The sequence below is a fragment of the Syngnathoides biaculeatus genome, chromosome 16 (assembly GCF_019802595.1).
Source record: "Syngnathoides biaculeatus isolate LvHL_M chromosome 16, ASM1980259v1, whole genome shotgun sequence".
Classification (NCBI taxonomy): Eukaryota; Metazoa; Chordata; class Actinopteri; order Syngnathiformes; family Syngnathidae; genus Syngnathoides; species Syngnathoides biaculeatus.
This window is the reverse complement of record NC_084655.1, coordinates 15,798,899-15,820,778: the sequence shown is the minus strand read 5'-3', so window position 1 is coordinate 15,820,778 and position 21,880 is coordinate 15,798,899. Positions and strand designations below refer to the sequence as shown.

The 21,880-nt window shown below is 41.3% G+C and overlaps 1 protein-coding gene across 1 annotated transcript in view; it reads right to left on the bottom strand.

The window, feature by feature from the left end:
* The window catches only part of cacna1ia (calcium voltage-gated channel subunit alpha1 Ia), a 109,174-nt gene that overhangs the window by 9,786 nt on the left and 77,508 nt on the right, over positions 1-21,880 (bottom strand). The window contains exons 21-32 of the mRNA XM_061845985.1: positions 21,625-21,751; positions 21,193-21,318; positions 21,001-21,090; positions 20,636-20,828; positions 19,805-19,956; positions 19,201-19,310; positions 17,022-17,155; positions 16,364-16,434; positions 14,381-14,459; positions 13,229-13,350; positions 9,892-10,326; positions 4,051-4,197 (exon numbers count right to left, since the gene is read on the bottom strand). Of these exons, the coding sequence (XP_061701969.1) occupies positions 4,051-4,197; positions 9,892-10,326; positions 13,229-13,350; positions 14,381-14,459; positions 16,364-16,434; positions 17,022-17,155; positions 19,201-19,310; positions 19,805-19,956; positions 20,636-20,828; positions 21,001-21,090; positions 21,193-21,318; positions 21,625-21,751 (1,786 nt within the window). The remainder of the gene's footprint in view (positions 1-4,050; positions 4,198-9,891; positions 10,327-13,228; positions 13,351-14,380; positions 14,460-16,363; positions 16,435-17,021; positions 17,156-19,200; positions 19,311-19,804; positions 19,957-20,635; positions 20,829-21,000; positions 21,091-21,192; positions 21,319-21,624; positions 21,752-21,880) is intronic.

Genomic DNA, 21,880 nt, shown 5'->3' with positions numbered 1-21,880 from the left:
AATGTGACACTCATTATAGTTACAACTCCGCAAAGCTCGGATGTGCCTCAACAGCTGCTGACACTTATTGTCCAATGTGTTCTTAGCAGAACTCAGTAGTAAATTATCATAAAAGTTAAGCACTGTCCCAACAGTTCTGTCCTGTCACTTCACAAAATTACAGAATGTTGAAACACAATATCTTGCCAAAATTTCAAAGTGGTAAGGAAACAAAGATTACGGCAAATAATCCACAAAAGAAAACACCGCTTAGATTTTTAGGCACAACTATGCAGGAAAGCCTCCAAAGTAGAATACATCAGAAGTGGTACAATTTGAGGTTAAGTCTCAAAAGTAAAAAAAAAAAAAAAAAAAATTGGAGTTAAAAAATTATCATCATAGCTAGCAAATATTCATCTCAGTTCAGTGAGCATTGAAAGAGTTTTACTTTATTTGTTCTTACTGTGATGTATGAAAGTGTCTGGATGCTCAGTACATGTGCAACAAAGTTCAAGACTTTGTGGTATCTCATAATTATACAACACCAAAGTATTGTTTCGCAAATATACTGTATTGTAGTTCTTTATTCATGGGTTGAACTTTTGTGACACTTTGGAATGTCAAAATGTCAATAAAACATTGCCTGTACAGTTAAAACGATTTTACAATGGCAAACTCTTGAGGCTGAGAAATAATATTTTAAAATTGTTCTGAAATTACCGTCACTTGAAATCCAACCAGTTGTTATTTACCAAATTGTTTAACTTTGGCGGTTCCACTGCATCATCGCACTATCAATTGGATAAAAGTAACAAAAAAAAAATCTATTGCTCTCTCCATAACACTGAAACAAGACATGTAAAATCGATATAATTTTTTAGCACATTCATGCATATTTTCATGCATTTGTATCGACGATGTCACATTGCACACACCTATAAAACACCATTTGTTTTTATTTTCTTTGTCATACCTTTTATGTCGTCATTTGTTCAGCTTGATAAACTACCAGCGCCTTTCAAAAGAGGGCGTCCTCCGCAAATAACCCCAGAAGACGCGTTGCGGAATGGGCAATTTTGTGTATTGCGGAGAGATTCTTGGGGGAGGGGGGTGGTGGGGGTTGGGGGATGAACGCGAACGCCTTCACTGCAGCACGCAACAGCCCCCCTGCAGACTAAAATGTCGTCAGCCTCACCCTGGGGATGATCCCACGTCCTCATTAGGCAGTACCCTGATGGATAGTGTCCCAATGCGCCTTTGTTGTGTCCCCCGCAAACACAAAACAAAACACAAAAAAAAGTGCACATACAGTAACTTTAGGCGAGGACGGACACGGTTTGAGGAACACCCACCTTCTCACACACAGACACACCGATAAAGGTTAATACAGCGGAGATAGATTGACCAAAGGGGAGAAGAAATATGGAGAGGAGGGAGTGTTGGGGGGCAGGTTGATGGTTTGACAGCATCTGCAGACAGGTAGAAGACAACGCTGACAGGTGAGGAGGCCTTGGGCCCAGTTATTGCTTCTTCTGAGCTGGCCCGCTGCACTTTATCACAGTGATGGACAACACTGGCACAGGACAACACATTGGCAAGTTTAGCTCAGATGCGCAACCTGCTGTCAACGGAACAACTCGGAGTCGGAGGAAAGAGTTGCACACATGCATGTTAGGGGGAGTTACATGCTGTGGGCTTCATTCATTAACAGTTCTGCTTACAGTGAAGGAAATAAGTATTTGAACAACCTGCTATATTGCAAGTTCTCCCACTTAGAAATCATGAAGGGCTCTGAAATTTTCATCGTAGGTGCATGTCCACTGTTAGGGAGATAATCTAAAAAGTAAAATCCATTACGATTTATTTGTGTGATACAGCTGCAAATAAGTATTTGAACACCTGAGAAAAACAATGTTAATATTTGGTACAGTAGCCTTTGTTTGCAATTACAGAGGTCAAAGGTTTCACCAGCTTTGCAGACACTGCAGGAAAGATTTTGGCCCACTCCTCCACAGATATCTTCTCTAGATCAGACAGGTTTCGGGCTATCGCTGAGAAACACTGAGTTTCATCTCTCTCCAAAGATTTTCTATTGGGTTTAGGTCTGGAGCCTGGCTAGGCCACGCCAGAACCTTGATATGCTTCCTATGGAGCCACTCCTTGGTTTTCCTGGCTGTGTGCTTCGGGCCATTGTCTGAAATTGCAAACAAAGGCTACTGTACCAAGTATTAACATTGGTTTTCTCAGGCTTTCAAATACTTATTTGCAGCTGTATCACACAAATAAATCGTTAAAAAAATCATACATTGTGATTTCTGGATTTTTCTTTTTAGATTATCTCTCAGGGTAGACATGCACCAACGATGAAAATTTCAGACCCTTCCATGATTTCTAAGTGGACGGACTTGCAATATAGCAGGTTGTTCATATACTTATTTTCTTCACTGTATTTGGAAAGACGTGACTACAAAGCTTGTACAAATCCCAGTGAGTAGTGGGCTGAAATTGATTCCTTGCTATACTGTACATATGCACACGGACACGCTTTCTTAAGTCTGCAAACATTTTCTGTTCTATGCTTGATGACATCAATGAAGCCTGGAGTGGGTAGCATACTATGTTCAGTTGTCACTCTGTGTGTGTGTGTGTGTGTGTGTTTGTGAGCATATAAGTGTGAGGATTTTACCAATTGGCTGGAAATAAACTCTTATATACCATGTTTGTGGATAGTGTACATCAAGGACATGATGCGTTCAGGGGAGGTAGAGGTAGGTAGAGGTAGAGCCTCACCTGCGTCACAAGGAGTTAACAAAATAAAAGAACTTTCAAGTTGGAGTTAATAATTAATTTTCGTCTTCAATCCAATAATGTGGGTGATTCTGTTGGGGAAAATTGCTTAAACTTGTGTATTTCCTGTTGAAATACACAGGCAGGACGCAGCAAGCAGCCAAGCTAACTACTCAACTAACTAGGTTGAGGATGACTGTCAATGGCAAACGTCTGATTGTGTCTCAATTCATGTCTCCGATACAATATTTTCTGAAAATATGCACTCAAATTGTACATAGTCAAGTGAATATATTTAATATTTACAGGTTACATTTTTAGTTTTGCTGGTCGAATAAAAGCCTGGATAAAAAGAATGAGGCAAACCCAGCCAATTTGTCAGAATTCTCAGGATCCCCCAGGGGACCCTAAACATCCCATTGTGTTAGTCTTACCTAACACTTAAAAATATCCAAATGCTTAAGCAATCAGGGCAGTTTTGACTGCTTCTCCCTCCCTTCTCGTGCAATGGACTACTCCATCTTCATCCAGCGCACATAGACACTTAATCCGGGGAGGTGATAAAAAGTTGTACGCAGGGTGGCAAGGTAAAAAGAGCAGTCTGGGCACTGTAAAATTTTGCTCCAAATAAATGCCAAAGATGGAAGACATTCCTAACCATAACCATAACCATTTCTCAAAACGGGACCCCCGCAGTTGAAACATGATCTAATAAATCAAGAAATCCCAATGCCCGGCCAGAGAATAAAGATCTGTTTCAATGATCAAGTCATCAGAATTCCTGGTCAGAATGCTAAATTCCTCCTCACCAGCCATGAACCTCACCTCATGTCAATGGTGTACATCGATATCCATGCCATACATAAATGTGTTTGGGTTGAGCTATTTGGATGATGTACTAATTAAAATGGAGTCTCCAAATGGGATGACCATTAAGTGGTACAATTTGAAATGTCTGGGCATGACCTCAAACTCACTTCACCATTCATTAAAAGACTAATTCTGGGTGTGTGTTTTGCAGTCTGTTTGGCAGAGAGAGAGTGAATATATCCAGAAATGGTTAGCATGTTGGTTTTTTTTTTTGTATTAAAAAGTTATATAATATGAAAGCGAGGGTGCCGAGAACAATATTTGAAATGCTGCATCAGATAGTTGTCTTTCGCTAACAAATGGCCAAAGATCCTTCCATATGCACATTTCTAACCCCACAAAGGGAGGCCAGTGGTTCTCCTCCCGTGTGTGTGCTGCATATGTGCACGTGTTAACGTCACATGAGGGTGGTACCTCTTGCGGGTGGCCCCTGCAGTCTTTACAGATGGGGAGAGGGGAGGAGTAATGGTGGAAGACAGAACCAGAGAGATTGTCGATCATCAGCATCTCCCCTTCTAACGTATCCTTGATCAGGAGAGATACGCTGTCCAACCACTGGCTCTCCTGGAACACACACACACACACACACACACACACCACACACACACACACACACACACACACACACACACACACACACACATACACAAACACACGTACACACACACACACACACACACACATGCGTACGCACACGGGACGCAGGCCAGCAGACCAGAATTGCACGCAGGCACAGAGGTGTGCACATGCCGACATGCGAGGACAAAGAACACGCAGGGAAATGCAAAGACATCCGTCAGGGTCCAAAAGAATGCCTTTGTGGAGGTGAAGATACAAACTTATTCTCATATACGTGTCACTACATAGCAACTTTCATTTTACTTGTTTAACTCTTTCCAAAATAAGTCCACGAGAGCATTTTCAGGACACAAACAGTACCATCCGCAACAAATCCACATGGATTACGCTGGTTTTTCCCGCGGGTAAAAGCAATTCGACAATGGGACCACTTTAAACCCTTGTTAGCTGGGTAGCATCTTGGTCTTTTCAAAGCTGAGAGCGCGGACTGCGGTGCCATCACATCTTTAGTTAGTGCCAATCCCTTGATGTAAGAGTTTGGGGTTCATTATTTTGGTCCGTGTCCTGGCTTTTATTAGTGCTTAAGGCACCTAAGGTTTCCCCACTTGAAGCTAGACTAGTTTTACCAGAAGATTAAATAATTATAATAATTTCTATAAAAATCACTGTTAGGAACCTTTTCTTTGTCAGGATAAGTCATCCTAGAATGTTTTTCCCCCCCTTTTCTTTTAAAGAGATATTTTCTCTTTGGATTTTATTTGGACTTAAAACCTTCTTGGTTGTGTTCATGTAGCTATTGCTAACCAAGGCATTCAAATTTGCAATATAGATTGTTTTCTATTGGGAATACTGTTGCCCGTGTGAACAAGACCACTGTTGCTTTTATTCAATGCATGCACATGAATATTTTCATTTCCTGACATGTACAAAGGTCAAGATTGTGATTCACTCCGGTGTATTAAAATCAACCGTGGCTCATATGATTTGAAAGTACAAAGTAGTACATGATTCATAGCACCAAGTTGTGTTCACACCGCACTAAAAATAAAAATAGAATGACACAAGAACATTATGATATGTATTTAGAGAATTTTTTTTAAATTTACAAAAAAAAATTACGAACCACAATTCATTATTTTTCCTCATTTCAGGACTTTTATTTCCTCATAACATCCCCCCCGATAATTAATACTGCATTACTATTTGTACTACCTTGTTCTTTTCATTGTGTTATAATTTAATTATAAAATCCCAGCAACATTAGCAAATTAAATGATACAATGCCTCCCCTTAACCCCGCAGTCTCTTGCACATCCTCACACACACATTGCACAGACATTTGCAAGATGGTCCCGTCTGTGTAGGCGGCTCGATATAAAGATAATGTTTGATTGACTGCCGTGGCCTATGTGCTGGCCTCTATTAATAACTGTATTACTGGACAACAATGGGGCTCGTCTGCTGGGAGTTGAAGTCAAGATACAGCACGTGCAAGAGAGAGAGAGAGAGAGAGGAGAGAGAGAGAGAGAGAGAGAGGAGAGAGAGAGAGAGAGGAGAGAGAGAGAGAGAGAGAGAGAGAGAGAGAGAGAGCGAGAGAGAGCTGAAATTAATTACAACCTCTATCTGACTGTCACCGCCTGAGCTATTATCTCTGCTCTCTTATTCCCTTTACCCTTTCCAACTCACTGTGTGTGTGTGTGTGTGCACACACGTGTGTGTGTGTGTGCATTAGTAGCTCTGACTGTCTTCTTCTACCCGCTATCTATCAGTAGCGTTTCACTACAGCCAAAACTTTGCTGGAAGTTTGGGGAGAAGATTGCCCGGCAAACTCATCAACCACCAAATCGGGTCCAAATCTGGCGACCTAATCTTGTAAAGCAACAAAATAGACGTGATTACGGGTGTGTCGTCTCACCAAATGCATTTTTGCTAAATTCTAAACTGATTGGACTGTGGAAAAATGGACCGGCCTGGCTGCTTTTAGGGGTTCAAAGCGACGGTTTAAGGATTTAGATTTTAATTAAAAACTACAAGCAACCACAAACTTGTGAGCAATGGCGGTCCCCGAACGGATTAGTATAAATGGTGCTGTAGGTGCGGTTTAATCGGAACTGAAGCGGATTTACAAAGACTAGCAGTGCTAGTGTGAAGCAGCTCAATCTACAGGAATTTCAACGTGTCGTCTCATAGATTTGTATTTTCCCACCTCGTATATAAAAGAACAGACCAATCAAATGTTCTTTGTGGACGTATTTTATATAAATTGCTAGCACCAAATACTTTTCTTCCCTCTTATCCTATTTCAACAGACACTGGGATCTTGTCAAGCTACCAATGTCATATCTTCAGAATTCAACCGGAATTTTCGAGAAGATACAATACTGATGCAGAAAAGCACAGTCATTGTACACAGCGGCGTTTGGCGCCCTGAGTCAGTATCACCTTAGGCGCCTTCGAGACGTGGCCATTTCACCCCCAAAAATTGAGATTTCTTGGACTTCGTAGATGTTATGCAGTTTCAAATAATACTCGTCACGCTCCCACATTTTTTTCTATACCTACAAACAGACGACGTAGGCAAAACCCAAAAAGCAAAGTGAACTTGTCGAAAACATTTTTTTGCACTCATAAAATGTACACTATGCATTCTATGCTATTACCTATAACACCATATCAACTTTGGTCATCTAGTGAAAAGATAGAAAAGCTCATCTTGGTCTTGCATCCTTGTTTGTCTCTCTGAGACTATAGTGTTACAAAAAATAAACAAAAGAATATGTTTTCTCGTGTTGAAATCACTTTAGAGAAATATACAAGCACTTCCTTGCAGCCACTAACCTGCCTAATATTTAAACTGTTTCCATTCTTGCATTTTATTGAACTCCCTTTCAATTTCTCTCAAAGCACTTGTCCTGCTTTTGGTTTTTAAATGATAACATAGTGGACCTTTCCTTAGGAACATGATTCAATCAGCTAGATGACTCTGTACTCTTTCATAAATATATTGGGGATTTCTCAAAGTGTTTTATAGCTATTGATATTTCACTATGACAGAGTGGATATGTTAAGAACATTTTAACAAACATGATACTCCTCTGTGTGCAAACTTTGGCCACTTGCAGTAAGGACTAAGAGGCGTATTATTCTGCTATATCAGAGGTGCCCAGACTTTTTCACCCCAAGATCTACTTTTCAAGCAGCCAGCCTTTCGCGAGCTACCAACAACGATGGGAGTGAATGATGATGATGATGCTCCTAAACCATTTTAAGGTTGATGTTATTTTGCCTCTAATATTTAAAATACAGAGTTATCTTTTTGTGCACTGTATTGTCTGTGCTTTCATCCTGGATCAGGCTGAGCCAAGGTGGAATTTTAAAATTACACACCATCTCATCCTGCACTTTCTACTTGGGCTTCAGACCAGACCTTTCCCACTCGGAAAAGAGAAGTTCTCGTCCAGTTTAAGCACTTTTTCTTCAATTATTCACATACTCCGACAGTCATTGCATCTTAAAACAACAGAATTTTTTTTTTCACTTTCTCCATTAATATGGAAAGTAAACATAAGCAGCATGTCTAAGCTCGTCGTTGCTCTACGTTGCACAGACTGTGTTGCGAACTAAAGCAGCGGAGGTGGACGCTGTCATTATAAAACACATTGATGGGCTGCGTAAGTACTGTAACATTTGTAATTATGAGTATATGTCTTTAAGAGCGGGTGTGGGGAGCGGGCGGGTGTAAGCCGTGGAGCAGCGGTGGTACGTATGCGAATTGTGCCATTGGGTGTAACAACAAGTCATTCCTCACTCATTGAATCACATTGCAAAATGGCACAAACTGCATAGCTGTATGTTATACTTTCAATTTTCATTGGATCATTTTTTTTTTGCACGCAACGCAGAATATCTGCGATGAGACTGCATCAGCGGTGCACAATTGCGCATGCGCGCATTTTAGAGGGAACGTTGGTTGACGTCTTTTTTTTTTGTTGGCGCGCCGTCCCACGATCTACCAAAACTGCCTCGCTATGCTTCTTCTTCAAGATGAGCGAGTGATTTTGCTGAAGACACCAAAAGCACTTTATAGTGATACTAACTACCTGACAAAAAGTATCACGAGGGCCCCTGGTAGTCAGGAGGAGCCCTTAAAATGATCATGATTTTTATTCCCTGACCGTACCTCAGACGACCTCATTGAAATACTTTACATTAAGTAATCAGATTCATGTTTAAAGGCAAATTATTTTGCATCCGAATTGGAGGTTGACCACCCTCCCTGAACACCTGGTGTTCATCTCTGGAGGGCTCCGCTGCATCTTTCTTTCCTACTCCTTAATCTTACCCCCCATCTCATAATGGATTCAATTTCTTTCTTCTTTCCAGTCAGCCACTTTGCATTTGTTCTTCATTATTTTGACTGTACAATATGGGAATTTTGTAGCACCATTAGACGTGCCCACTTGCTCATTTGAGTCTCACTCCACTAAACACACACACTCATATACAAACAGACACTAAACCCTGGGACTGAATAAATTACAGATCCCTTAATGCAAATCACTTGAGAGAGACCACTAGCTAGATGCGCGTTCTCCCTCGTTGGAAATATGGTCCTCCATAAACCAACGGTGAGCTAAAAATAGCTCCATGTGTCTGAGCGTATAGCTGTGAAGTGAATGCGAAAGGCAGCCGATGAGTCACCTTAACGTGTGTTGATATCATTAGCCACTCACGAAATGAATGAATGCGTCAGACCGTGCGTAAAATTGAGGGGGAGAGACCACCATGGGATGCACCTGCGTGCAACCGAGGGATTGTCAAAGGATTGGAACCGCGGCACATTCCACTGTCTTTTCATGGCACCGCTGAGAGCTTACGTAGCGCTTCGCTTTCCATTCTGAGAACTTAGCAGCTACGCAGGAACCCGATTCCTGCAACTCCTGTATGACCTCTGGCAACCTGGTTTCCAATGAACCTGCTTCACGCCGATAGACAGGAAAGTGATGGCGATAAAACTTGTAATCGTGTACAAGAAGAAGTGATATACCTGGATTGTATTTGTCTATGTATAATTCTAAGAATACATCTATCCTACTTGAATCAAGGGCTCCAGCAAGCAAATCCCACCTGAAAGCCTCAAATTTTCAAGAGGGGAAAAATAATTGTTAAAAAAAAAAAGAGCATAACTGTAAACCATCCGGAAAAAAAGTCAACAAGTCTCATATGTCAGCATCAATCCAAATTACAATTCACTATTTTGTTTTATCAGTATTGGATGCACTGATACATTAGAGCCTCCTCACTGGGAATGCGCAAGCGGGGATGTTTCCATTTTACTTTGGTTGTAAATCTTTTTGCTCTTTTAGTTTTTCATATCAGGGCTTTCCGACATTGCGGCTACAAAACTAACTGATTTATAAGTTTATTGCAGCGGTAAAATGATGACGTCTCTTTGTGGAGCGCAATAAGTCACGTCACATGAAAATTTTGACTCAACACTGCCCTTGAAGTTACAACTGACCCTAACCCTTTATAGGAATCGAGCAACCCAAAGATCTGAATTCTTAGCTGATAAAAAACTCAATTTTTGATTTTATTTTTCTTTTACAGTTTGACTTGTGACATTCTTAAAGGCAACACTCGCGCACACTTGCACACACGCAGAAAGGCACTCACTTCATGGGCTGGCGAGTACAATGGCCGGTTGGCATCAGAGGAGCTGTACGGCACCGCGGTTGCACTGGCTGCCGTGCGGGTCCTCCCTCCTCGGCCTCCTCCCTCCCTCCTGCAGTCCTCGCCGCTGGGGGCCGATCCAGCGGCGACCGCGCCTTTCTCCGCCCCTGCGCCTCCGCAGCCGGGGGCGCCCATGCAACAGAGGGTGCCCTGGGCCAGCTCCAGCTCAATTTCTGCATCCATCTCCGCCTCCTCTTGGGCCTCCTTGTTGGAGTCGTCCAGGTGCTTCATCAGCACGGCCACCACCACGTTGATGAGCACGAACTGGGCGGTGAGCACGAAGGAGACAAAGTACATGGGCGAGATAAACTGAAGGCTGGGATTGCAGGCGTAGTCCACATCAGTGGCGTGATCTGGTGGGCACTCCCGCAATGTGTCCTGGACGCAGAGGGTGAAGAGGAGGATGAAGATCAGTGGACAAACGTATTAAAAAAAAGATTAAAAAAAAAAAAACCCAACCCAATGTTTCCTCTAATTTTTGACGCGTGAGTAAACACGCTAAGCCCGTGAGCGCCCCCTTTGTCCACTGTGAACAACATCAGGCGGATGCACTGTGGTCAGATCGGTGTTATCCATTGAAACTACGTGGCTCATTCAAAGATTCAGATTACAGCATTTACATTACCATCAAAAAATTTTAAGAACAATTCTGTATTTTTGCAAACTTGCAATGAAAATGTCAACAAACAACAAAATACATTACAATACAAATACATGCCAAGCCAACTATTAACTATAAATTTGAAATGTCGCCTTCAGCTTTGTTTCATTCATTTATTTTTAACCCACAATGATATCCCCGTCTGTTTCTTCTTGCTGTAAAACTGAATTATTGCTTGTTGAATATCTTTAGCAGTGCATATTGAAAGCTGAATGATGCTACCAAACAGTTTTAAGGTTAATGTTATGATGTCCCCTATTTTTAAAATACAGAATTAGATTTTTGTGCACTGTATCATCTGTGCTTTCATGCTCTATCAGGCTGTGCCAAGGTGGAATTTTATCATTTAACACCATCTCATCCTGTACTTTCTCAAACCAGACCCTTTTAACTCAAAAAAAGAGAAAATCTTGTCCAGTTTCACCACTTTTTCTTCATTATTATTATTATTATTCACATATACTGATGTTCATTGAAGCAACATAATTTCTTTCTTTTTTGTTTTTTTTTTACTTTTGCCATTATTATCGAGCATAAACACAAGCAGCATGTCTAACTCGTCTTTGCTCTACGTTGCCCAGACTGTGTTTCTAACTAAAGCACCGGCGGTGGGCGGTGTTTGTAATTATGAGTGTACCCCTTTAAGAGCCGGAGGTGGGCGGTGTCCGGTAAACAAGGAAGTAGAGTGTGTGGCATGGTGTGGCTGAGTAGCAGCTTGTTAAAGACCGTGTGCTGCCGTGTTTAAAAAAAAAAAAAAAGTCAGGCAGTGGTTCACTGCGCTGGATCGGTTTTCACGTGCGCTGAGTGTGCGCGACAAGTGCGCAACTTAGAGGGAACATGGCCCCAACCTTAGTGAGGATGACCAGTACAGCAGATGAATGGATTAATCAATTGATCATCCATTGGTGCCTAATATTGTAGTGTGTTGATCTACAATATTGATGAAACAATCAAATTATATGCTGAACACCAAGTATAATAATAGATGTTTTAACAAAATTTAATATATTTGGAAACAAATATACTGTACGAATTAGGCTATTGATCAACTTTCAACTTTTTGGAACACCCCTCCATTTTCTGTATTACTTAATTGTCCTCTCTATAAAATCATAATATTTACTTCAGTGATGTTTGCGATCATGAAACAACAGTGACCTCCAACATTTTTTTGGTGTGATGTGGCTTGAAGAGAAATTGACTCTGCCCTGATTTGTTTCATAATGTCGGTTAATGTTGATGCTAACGCTTTGGTTTGTTAGCATGTCATGCAGAAGGCTAACTAGGAAGTTGACTGCAGCCCGAGAACGCATGAAATAAGCAAATCGCCGACAAATGTGTTGTACCACAAAATGTTATATAAAAGCAATAAAACACTTGAGGTTGATGATTAGCTGTGCCTTCGATCCTGTGATGATATACAGGGAGTCCTCAGGTTAAGACTGTCTCGTCCTAAGACGTTTTGACGTTAGAACGCCCGTCCCCTGTCCGCCATTTTGTCTGGCTAATGCTTGTCCGTGTTTGTGCGCCGGGAGTACCTTCGCATTCTTTGCCCTCCTTTTTAGACATTATCGCCCCAAAGAAAAAAGATGTGTCTTTTAGCAATGCCAAAAGAAAATCCATTACCATGGAAACAAAGCTCAAGATCATAAAAAGATTGGAGAAAGGCGAGACACCACCGAGGCTTCAATCGGTCGACCGTGGTGATAATTATGAAAGACAAAGCCCGTATTTTAGCGCCTGTGAAGAGTTCCGTTCCTATGTCGGATACAATGATCACAAAACAAAGTTCTTTGATACATGTTGAGATGGGGAGGATTGAGGACCAGGTTCCTTCGCAATAGCTAAGCACAGCCTCCCATTCTTCTTCTCCATCCACCTCTCAGCAGTAATGCTAAGTACAATCTTGATTATTTCAATGTATTTGGTTTTTTATACAAGGTATTTTGATGTAAATTCTGACTTTAATGGTGGAATCAGACTTAAGTCGAAATTCGAGTTAAGTCGCTACTGTATTAATGAATCTCAGTCGTAGACCGAGGACTCCCTGTATAGGACGCGTCTGTGACTACACGACACCTCTGCGCCAAAGCAGATTTTTTTTTTTTTGTCTATTTTGACCTGACATTTACTCAAAGAAGTCATTCACACCACATACCACCATTTTTGCATTTTATTTCTCTATTTTGCTTCTTACTTTTACACGTCAGTCACTCTACTGTATTTTCCACACTGCTCCTTTCTCCACGGGAGGACATTTTGATGGCTGATCATTGTCCACATTAGCTGCACGTCAATAATGTTAATTTCTACTCCTCCGTGTGGCCCAGGTTTGCATTGGGAGGGAGGAGAGCCACTAGGGCTGTGCATTCAAGGGTAATTAGTGTTTTGTGCGCGTGTGCAATGAGCCGCAGTCACTTCCCTACCCAATCAGAGCGGAAATATTTGTCACCGATGCCGAGCCAGCACATTTCTCGTCCACTGCGAGTCATGATTAAGATTGTCTTGCGTTTCTCTCAGGGCATCTTGTTGGTGCTTGGTGGAACGATTTGAGTTCAATCCCTTCAGACACCGAGTCATGAATAAACGGACGAATGACTGATGTGTGATTAAACGCACCTTCATGATGCCATTCCAGTTGTCGCCCGTAGAGACTTGAAACAATGTCAGGAAGGCCATGCCAAAGTTCTCAAAGGTAGCGTGACGACTCATGCCCTCGCACGGGTAGTCTTGATTGCAAACTGAGGATGAGCAGGGCGGATGCGGGGAAAGAGGGAGGAAGTCAGGTGGTAGGCAGTGAGGGATGATGAAAAGAGAGGGGGAAAATACATTTTGATGACACAAGGGATAATTTGGAGAAACTCGGCACACGGTTCTGAGTTCGACATTGCTTTCCTTTAAAACGGCAACATCACAGCTGCTAAGCTGCCTTGAAGTCAGTTTTTGGATTAATAGCAATGAAACCTGTTGCTGTATTTGTCCTTGAGCTCATATCCCAAAATAGTCTCTAACATGACCTCAAGAGAAAGACACATTCCTCCAGCACTGCAGGAATTTAACAAGATGAAGAGGACCTTCTAGTAGCGGTGTGGCATTTAAGGACAGCGCTTGTTCCAGAGAACCGGAGAGTGGGTTTATTCCCTGTTGGCTAACTGTGAGAAAACTAAATGCTTTTAATGTGATTCAATGAGATTTTAGGTGCACCAGCAGGATTCACTTTAATGCTTGCATGAAAAAAATAAAATAAAAACACTAGAACTACTTAATCTGGAACAATTACATAAGGGAAATAAATCTTTGGTAATGCAAAGAATAGTTTCTTTTTGGTTAAGCTCAGAACAAACTTTTTCATCTCCTTCTGTTGTCATGCATTTGAACAAATCATTTTTGTGGAACGCATTACTAACTGGAAGGGAAACCTGTGATGGTTTATGATTATGTACAATTGAAAAATCTGGTTCGAATAATCGGGTCAGACTGAATGACTGAAAATATAAAGAAAAATCAGTTCAAACTTTAACAAGATGGGACCAAGAGAACCTTTTTCACTCATGGCGGTATGTAAACTATTTTTTACGCGCACACATTTGATCATGAAGAAAACTTCAACCTGAAGTACACGTCGCTTTTTTTGCAGTCCTCTAGCAATGAATACAAATAAATGAAAATAACTTCTGCAGAACACCTCGTTTAAGAGCACTACTCTGGAAACGAGTGTCGTAAACCTGACACCTTCGCACGGGTTTTGATGACAAGGTCAGTGTTACTCACCAAGTTCTCCGAAAAGCTCTACTCCTAAGGCGGCGTAGATGAAAAACAGTAGCATGAAGAGCAGACCCAGGTTACCCACCTGAAACACACAAACATCGCAAATCTTTCATAAGACTCACCCCGCAAGAATTTATAAACTGTTTATCAGTACTTTAAAAGGCAATTTTAACCTCTGTGTACTAAGCATATTTCATATTTTTTCACTGCTGTCACATTTACTGTGCATATTTCTGTTTCCCGTCATGGGCAACTTGCAAACTGACTTCAGAACATTTAAAACATTCAGATTATGCTTGATCTCATAGATTAGCGTTGCTATTACTGTCGAGGTTCATTCCCTGTTGCCTGCTGTAATAAGGGGGGAAATTCCTCTCATTTTTCTCTCAGCAAAATCATTAAACTCTTAAAGCCCTCTAATGTCAGTATGTGACGGAAGGCGGTGACACTGGATGGTTGCCATTTCATTTTAAGTGTGAAATACGGAGGTCGTCGGACCTCGGGTGGACTCTCTCACCTGTTGTATCATGTTTCATGTCCTCAAACACACACAGACACGCCCACATGCACATCTATCCAAAATAGAGAGAAAGTGAGAGATACCCCACGGAACTGTTTAATTACCCTGAGTTTTAATTACCTCTTTGTGTACCCTCGGGACAGAGCAAAGGGCTTAGTGTTAATGCGAGTGGATCAATTAAAAAAAAACAAACAAAAAAAAAAAACAAAGATAGGAAGCCGTAACCTCTCTCTTCTGACTGACCCTCTAAAACAAAACCCCAGCTTTATTATTTTGCTTTGTCTTACTTTTGAACGGTTAGTAGGTTAAACTGTGTGTTTTATTTATTTAGTAACTGAAACTATATACTGTAATTTCCAGCCTAGAAACCGCAACTTTTTTCACACTCTTTCAACCCTGCGGTTTATGCAGTGATGCGGCTAATTTGTGCATTTTTTTCTAACGGCCGCAAGGGGGCACTTGAGCGGAAAAGGTAAGAGTGAGACTGGTGGAATATATGTGCCGAGGAAGTGACTTTTACCGGTCTGGCCCTCTTAGTGCTGTGCTAGCATGTTATTGCTGAGTGATTTTTACCAGTATGATTTTTTTCAACTGGCCCTGTTAGCGCGACACTAGCGTTAGCGTAGGGGTGCTAGCGTTAAACTCTCTGGCTACCATCTTTTTTTGTAGATATCTCATGGTTTAATGTGGGTTTCAAAGTGAGTATTTGCGGCTTTTACACAGCTGCAAAGTATGTATGTACCAAATGGTATTTTCTTTACAAATGTACTGGCTTATAACAAGGTGCGCTCTGTAAGCCGGGAATTACGGTACATACTTTTGAAGTGTGTCTCCTGCCCATATTTAGTCATGACTGCATATGAGCAGGAGACACACTTCAATTCGTAGATCACAAGAGCAAAAGTACCGAGAGCACACACATCTTTTATTTTGTCTTGATGTCGGAACATGGGCAGTATCTAACCTATTGCACAACATGGGGTCCTTCTACTTAGACAAAGGATTTCCGTCTAAACCGGTTCTAGCTGGCAATGCATTATTACAAAGTTTGTAGTATACAATTCAGCAAGGTTAGCCTACGTGCAGAGATGCGCGATATCACCCAAGGACACATCTGGCTACAGAACAGAGCCCCAATGAGGACATGAGGAAATGATGCAGTCATGACTAAATATGGGCCGGAGACACACTCCACTTTGTATTATAGACTTAAGTCTTTGGAGAGGTTTCTTAATCAATCCATCAGAGCGCTTTTCCTTAATCTTAGGCCCTCCCAAGTCCAAACATTGTCCAGATGAATTGACAAAATTGCCAGAAATTCTAGACAAGTGGAAGTTAATGACGCAACGACTGTCTATACAGTTGATCAACTACATAGTTACCGTCCCCTATTTTCACTTTTTGTATTTCCTGAGTCCAAGTTGCTTTTGTACATATAGAGTCCGTGCGCGTGTGTGTGTGTGTACCTGAGGCAGGGCTTGGACCACCGTATCCAACAGGGCTCTCATTCCTGTCGCCATCTTCAGCAACTTCAGGACTGTGAAAACGTACGGGCAACGGGGGAATGCATTCAGTGAGAGCATTCGGTTACAAACCGTATCTCTATTATTCACGAAACAAGGACAAGCAAAGGTCAGCTCTTAATTTGCAGCACACAAGAGCCACTGAGCAGCACCTACTTGAATATTCGACTAAGTTATCGGCGTGTGTGTGAAGGGTATTTGTGTTTGCTGGTGTCATGCGTCAGTGCGGCAAACTGCTACATTATTGGACAAGTGGTATTAACAATTGGCTTGGTGATGGAATGCTGCTTCCACCAGTAATAATGAAACGGAATCTCCATCGATGCTCGCTTGAAGTGTGGAAACGGGTGACATTAAAGGAGAGAGTGTGAATATGTGGAGAGGCTGATGGCAATGATTGATTTGCATTAGCTCATTCTAGATCCCTTTGGTACATTGAGAAACGCATGGAAAATGTAATGGATACTGGTTTAATAATGTGGAAAAAAACAATATGAGCATTTGTACACTTTTATCATCTTGAGTACAAAGTTTGATGCATATTGATGAATTCAAGTATGCTATGTTTTGCTGTTTGGAGTATTTCAAACAGGATGCATACCTCTCGCTATCCTCAGTACTCTCATGATCCGGATAATAGTCGGGTTGATTGGCAGCGCAGCGCTGATTTTGATCTCCTCCAGTGTGATGCCCATCACAGAAAGAAGCACGATGGCAAGGTCGAGCTGGTTCCACCTGACACAAGCGCACTCATTATTACATGTATATGTTCATTTGATCTCAAATGTACCCTGTACACACTTCCCTTGGGCTAGTTAACGAACAGCTGTGATCTTTACGTTGCATTCGGTTGTGACTTTTCTGCCTTCTGCTAGTGATCCATGGCTGCACATCCTGCGACTTGATTTCTAGTTGTGATTACGGCGATATTGTCAGTTTTTGCTGTGGATTCAAGATCTTTTTTCTGTTGTTGTACAGGTGAACATTGACTGTGGTCTTTGTGCTGCTTTCAATTGCTACTTTCTGGCTTAGTGGCCAGCGATGAAGATTTTTTAAATTTCATCTTTTTTTTTCAGCAATGGAACTAGTTAATTTTGGCATATGGTAGGTGCTACATTTCTAGCCATGCTGTTTATATTTGCGGTTCATTCAAGTACCACCACTACTACTACTACTACTAGATATACATTCTTGGCTTGGTGCTAGTGGATGATTGATTTGTAGACTTTATTGTGGGTTAAAATGTTACTTTAGGATCAGTGTTAAGCTATTTATAATGTTTGTTTTATTTTTTGCATTGTGTTCAAGTGCTTTTTTTTCTGATCCATGCTAGTTAGCTCTGGTGTAGTGGTTACAAGGGGCGTTTAGGTACTACATTCTAGTGTTTGGTAATTGATCAACAACTCACTGCTTGGCCTGCACAATGTTTACTGTAGTCTTAGCAATTGCAGTCAGTTTTCTACTTTGTAGCCTTTCCCAGCGATCAATAGCTTCTCTATTCGTGATACATTCAAGGTCCTTTTGGCCTGCGTTTTTGATAGTGGCCTGTTGTCTGGACAATTTACAAGAATTACAGTTTGATGAACAATAATACTGTATCCATTTTAACGTCTTCTACTGGGATTGGCTGGCGACCAGTTCAGGGTTTATCCTGCCTCTCGCCTGAGGATGGCTGGGACAGGCACCAGCATGCCCGCAACCCTAGTGAGGATAAGCGGTGCAGAATAACGGACAGAGGATCCCGCTTCTAAATGTTTCCTTTTGTGTTGTAAAATAGGACTTACCTGATGTGATCCTATAAAAACGGACCTTCCTCACTCCTCCGCTGTTGATTTTTACCCCGGTGAATGAAAGTCTCTTCCACTGCTTGAGCTCTTTTAGATTGAAAACAGCAGCTGTTGTTGTTTTTTTTCTTTCTTTCTTTCCATATTTACAAGGTGCTTTTGCTCAAATGCAAGAACAGAGCGATATCTGGCTTTGAAGAAATTAATCTTTTGCTTGCCAAAGGACGAGTGTGTATGTAGCTCAACGTCACAACATACATGCGGTAATAATTGGCTCACTCACACTACATGCTGTTGTGTTAATGTGTCTCTGGCTGCTATTAATGGGGCCTGACAGCCACTCCAGCCAGAAAAAAATAACATGATGCAAAGTGACCAATGGTGTCTGACGCTGACGCTTTAAAATACAGTTGACACATTAACGTCGGATTTCTCAACATCGGCAGACCTTCTCATATTTTTTCCCTCATTAGTCCTCCTCTTCCTTTCTAGGATCAGTCCAGACAACCACGCTGCAGATTTGTCAAACATCTTCCGCTTTTACTCTGCTACGTTATCTTGTTCTCCCATTTGAATGGTATTAAATTGTCATCAGCATTATAATAACTTCTTCCAAAATTATAACTCCAATTAGACATACACTGAGTAGATATTACATTGAGAACAAGATATCAGTTATTAAAAAGACTACGGCGTGTCATTTTTTCCCCCACCTCGTTTTGTACAAATCATTTCACAAATTGGATAGTAATGCAAAGCATAATTTCCATCCTGTTTTGCCATCTAATGTTCAGTTTGCAGAATGTAATCCAACTGGGGCCTTCACTGTCAGACTACACACAAAAAGGACAAATGATTGGCAAGGACTTCTTGACAAGTAAAATCAGCCCAAAGCAGAAAGTTTGTCACGATTATGCAAAGGAATTATTCACTCTCGTATAGCTTAGCCTGTGCACGCACATAAATGACACCACCGTCAACAATTTCACACCACACCTCTCTTTGAAGAAGCGCCTGAAGCCGAAGGCGATGAGCTTGAGGATGGATTCCAGCACAAAAGTGGAGGTGAAGAAATAATTGCAGTACTTCAGGGCGAGATCTAGAGACTGGGAGAAGACAATCATGAGGGATGAGTGTAGGTACGTCTCTGTGTGCAGCAAGGCCATATATACTGTATATATAAATAGACTGGCATTGGAACAGGGGTGTGTAGACTTTTTATATCCACTGAATGTGATTAGAAATCAGTTTTCTCATTGTTTTAAGTCGATTGGGTATTTTATTTGAACCATCATCACTTTTCGTGAATACTTCATCGAGCAAAAAGGGTTCATTGCCAATGATTGGGCAGGCATTGTATCGTTCGTCACGTCTACTCAGCCGTGCAATCAAAGATCATTGTATTGGCTTCAGCCTCTCGTGATGGTGCAGGGGTATATATTAACGTTTGTTTTAAAATAACACGGCAAAATGTCTTGCCCCTGAGAATAAGCCTGTAAAACTGTCTCTATTTTGCAGAAAATAAAAGAAACAAAGAGGAAGGGAGCGCTAAATGAATACATCAGAGCTCAACCGCTCTCATACATAAATCATGTCTTACGTGAGGTTGATTGTAGTGCTCGAGGGACATCGTGATGACGTTGATGCAGATGATGAAGGTGATGATGAGGTCCAGGTAGTGGTTTGTGCACAGTGTGTGGATCATGAGGCGCACGTTGCTGTAGCTGGCATAGTAGGGAAGCTTTTGGGCTTCTGTTGGTGGAAAGATATTTTTTAATTCAAGCTGTAATAATGTGTAATAACGTAATAATAACCTAACCTGTCTTCACTTGTTATTGTAATTATTACACGTAATATTTATTTTATTCAGTTTTACATGAGTTGTATTATTCAGTTTTACATTAAACTGTTTTCACTGTAATACTTTCCATATACTGGAAATTAAGTACATAATGCATGTTATGGTTAACATGTTGCAACTTGAGAGGGATAAGGTGTTAGGAACTCAGTGCAGTTCTACCCAACAACAATAAAAAAAACCACAAATCTCGACTTAATATGGCAATAATGCCAGGTAGTGGTAAATTCCTCCCTTTAATTTAGGTGAAGAACAAAAATATCGTACCCATCAGATCATAGAAGAGTCATTCATTTGTGGATTGATCAAACTGATAAAAAAAGCTCAATCTACATTTTTACCTGTATTCTATATTGTGCTCTTTGACAGTCAAAACTTTTAAGTGTCCTGCCACACCTAATTACAGTAATAGTGTTTCTTATCACTTCCACCGATAATCTATGAAGATTATTTTCAGTTTTTGCTTAATCATACGAACAAAGGCCACCAAAAACATGCTATCTTTACCAAAATATCTAAGATTTAGAAGTAACCAACATATTTATGCCTTTGTTCTCTCCTGCCTTGTCTTACTTCTCCTCTTTTTTTCCATTCGGCGCTGCCGTTTCTCCTCGCGCCTCTTGGCCTCCTCCACCTCCTGGTGCTGGCGGCACTTGTGAAAGTTCTCCACCACCACACCGACGAACATGTTGAGGACGAAGAAGCTGACGATGAGGAGGAAGGAGATGAAATAAAGCAGCATCCAGGGGTTGTTGTTGGTCACCGGCTTTTGGCGTTTTGTTGAAGGGAGCGATTGAATGTTTTGTTTGACAAGGTGGAAAAGGAGAAAAGGAAGAGTGAGATCAATTATACATAAGTTTATCATACAACAGTCATTCATTTATTTATAATATCATGTTGTGAGAAAACATTTTAATGTTCGTCACAGAAATATTCACCTGTTGGTCCACACCGACAGCATCCAGGCCATGATACATGATGTTGACCCAGCCGTCCTTAGAGGCCAGTACAAACAAGGACATCAAGGCCTGAACAATAGTTGAGGGAGAGAGCGGTAAGGGGTTATACACAACAGTATAATGTTTACATACATGCATACATGTAATGTATTACTACACACGCAAACGAACCTGGCCCAAGTTGTCAAAGTTGTACTTGTGATGAACCCACTTGTAGTTGGCTTGGAGACAATCGGATTTGTTGGTGATATTTTTAACATCAGGCCCCAAGCAGTAGAAGAACTTGCCTTTAAACAGCTGTTGGAAAAGAACAATGAGTGGTTCTAGACCACAAACAAATGAGCCTTGCATGACAGAACACCAACTTAAATAATGGGCAGATCTCCAGCTAAGAATGCTTGTTGCTTTAAGCAATTAATAATGGCATTCCTTGAAGATAATTAAGTGCTATCCCTGCAAAGTCATTGACTGCTTGGAGGAGTTAAAGACTGCGAGATTTAGATGGATTAGGAAATGTACAATGAGCAAAATAGTCATCTTCTGTGTAAGGCTAAAAATGCCGCTATGTTGTTTACTGCGAGTGTGTCTCAAAAGGTGCCCTACCTGGACACCAAGAATGCCAAAGATAATGAAGAAAGCACAACAGATGAGGACGATGTTGCCGATGGGCTTGAGGGAGGTGATTAGGGTTTCCACCACCAGCTTCAGACCTGGAGCCCTGCTGATCACCCTGCGGATACGTGGTCGGCGGCGGCAAAACCAACAAAGGAATACACGCGATATTAGGTACACTAGTGCCATCGAATGGAATTTGAATTGAATTTGATTCGGACAAGAACCTTTGCAGCTCTGCTCTGAC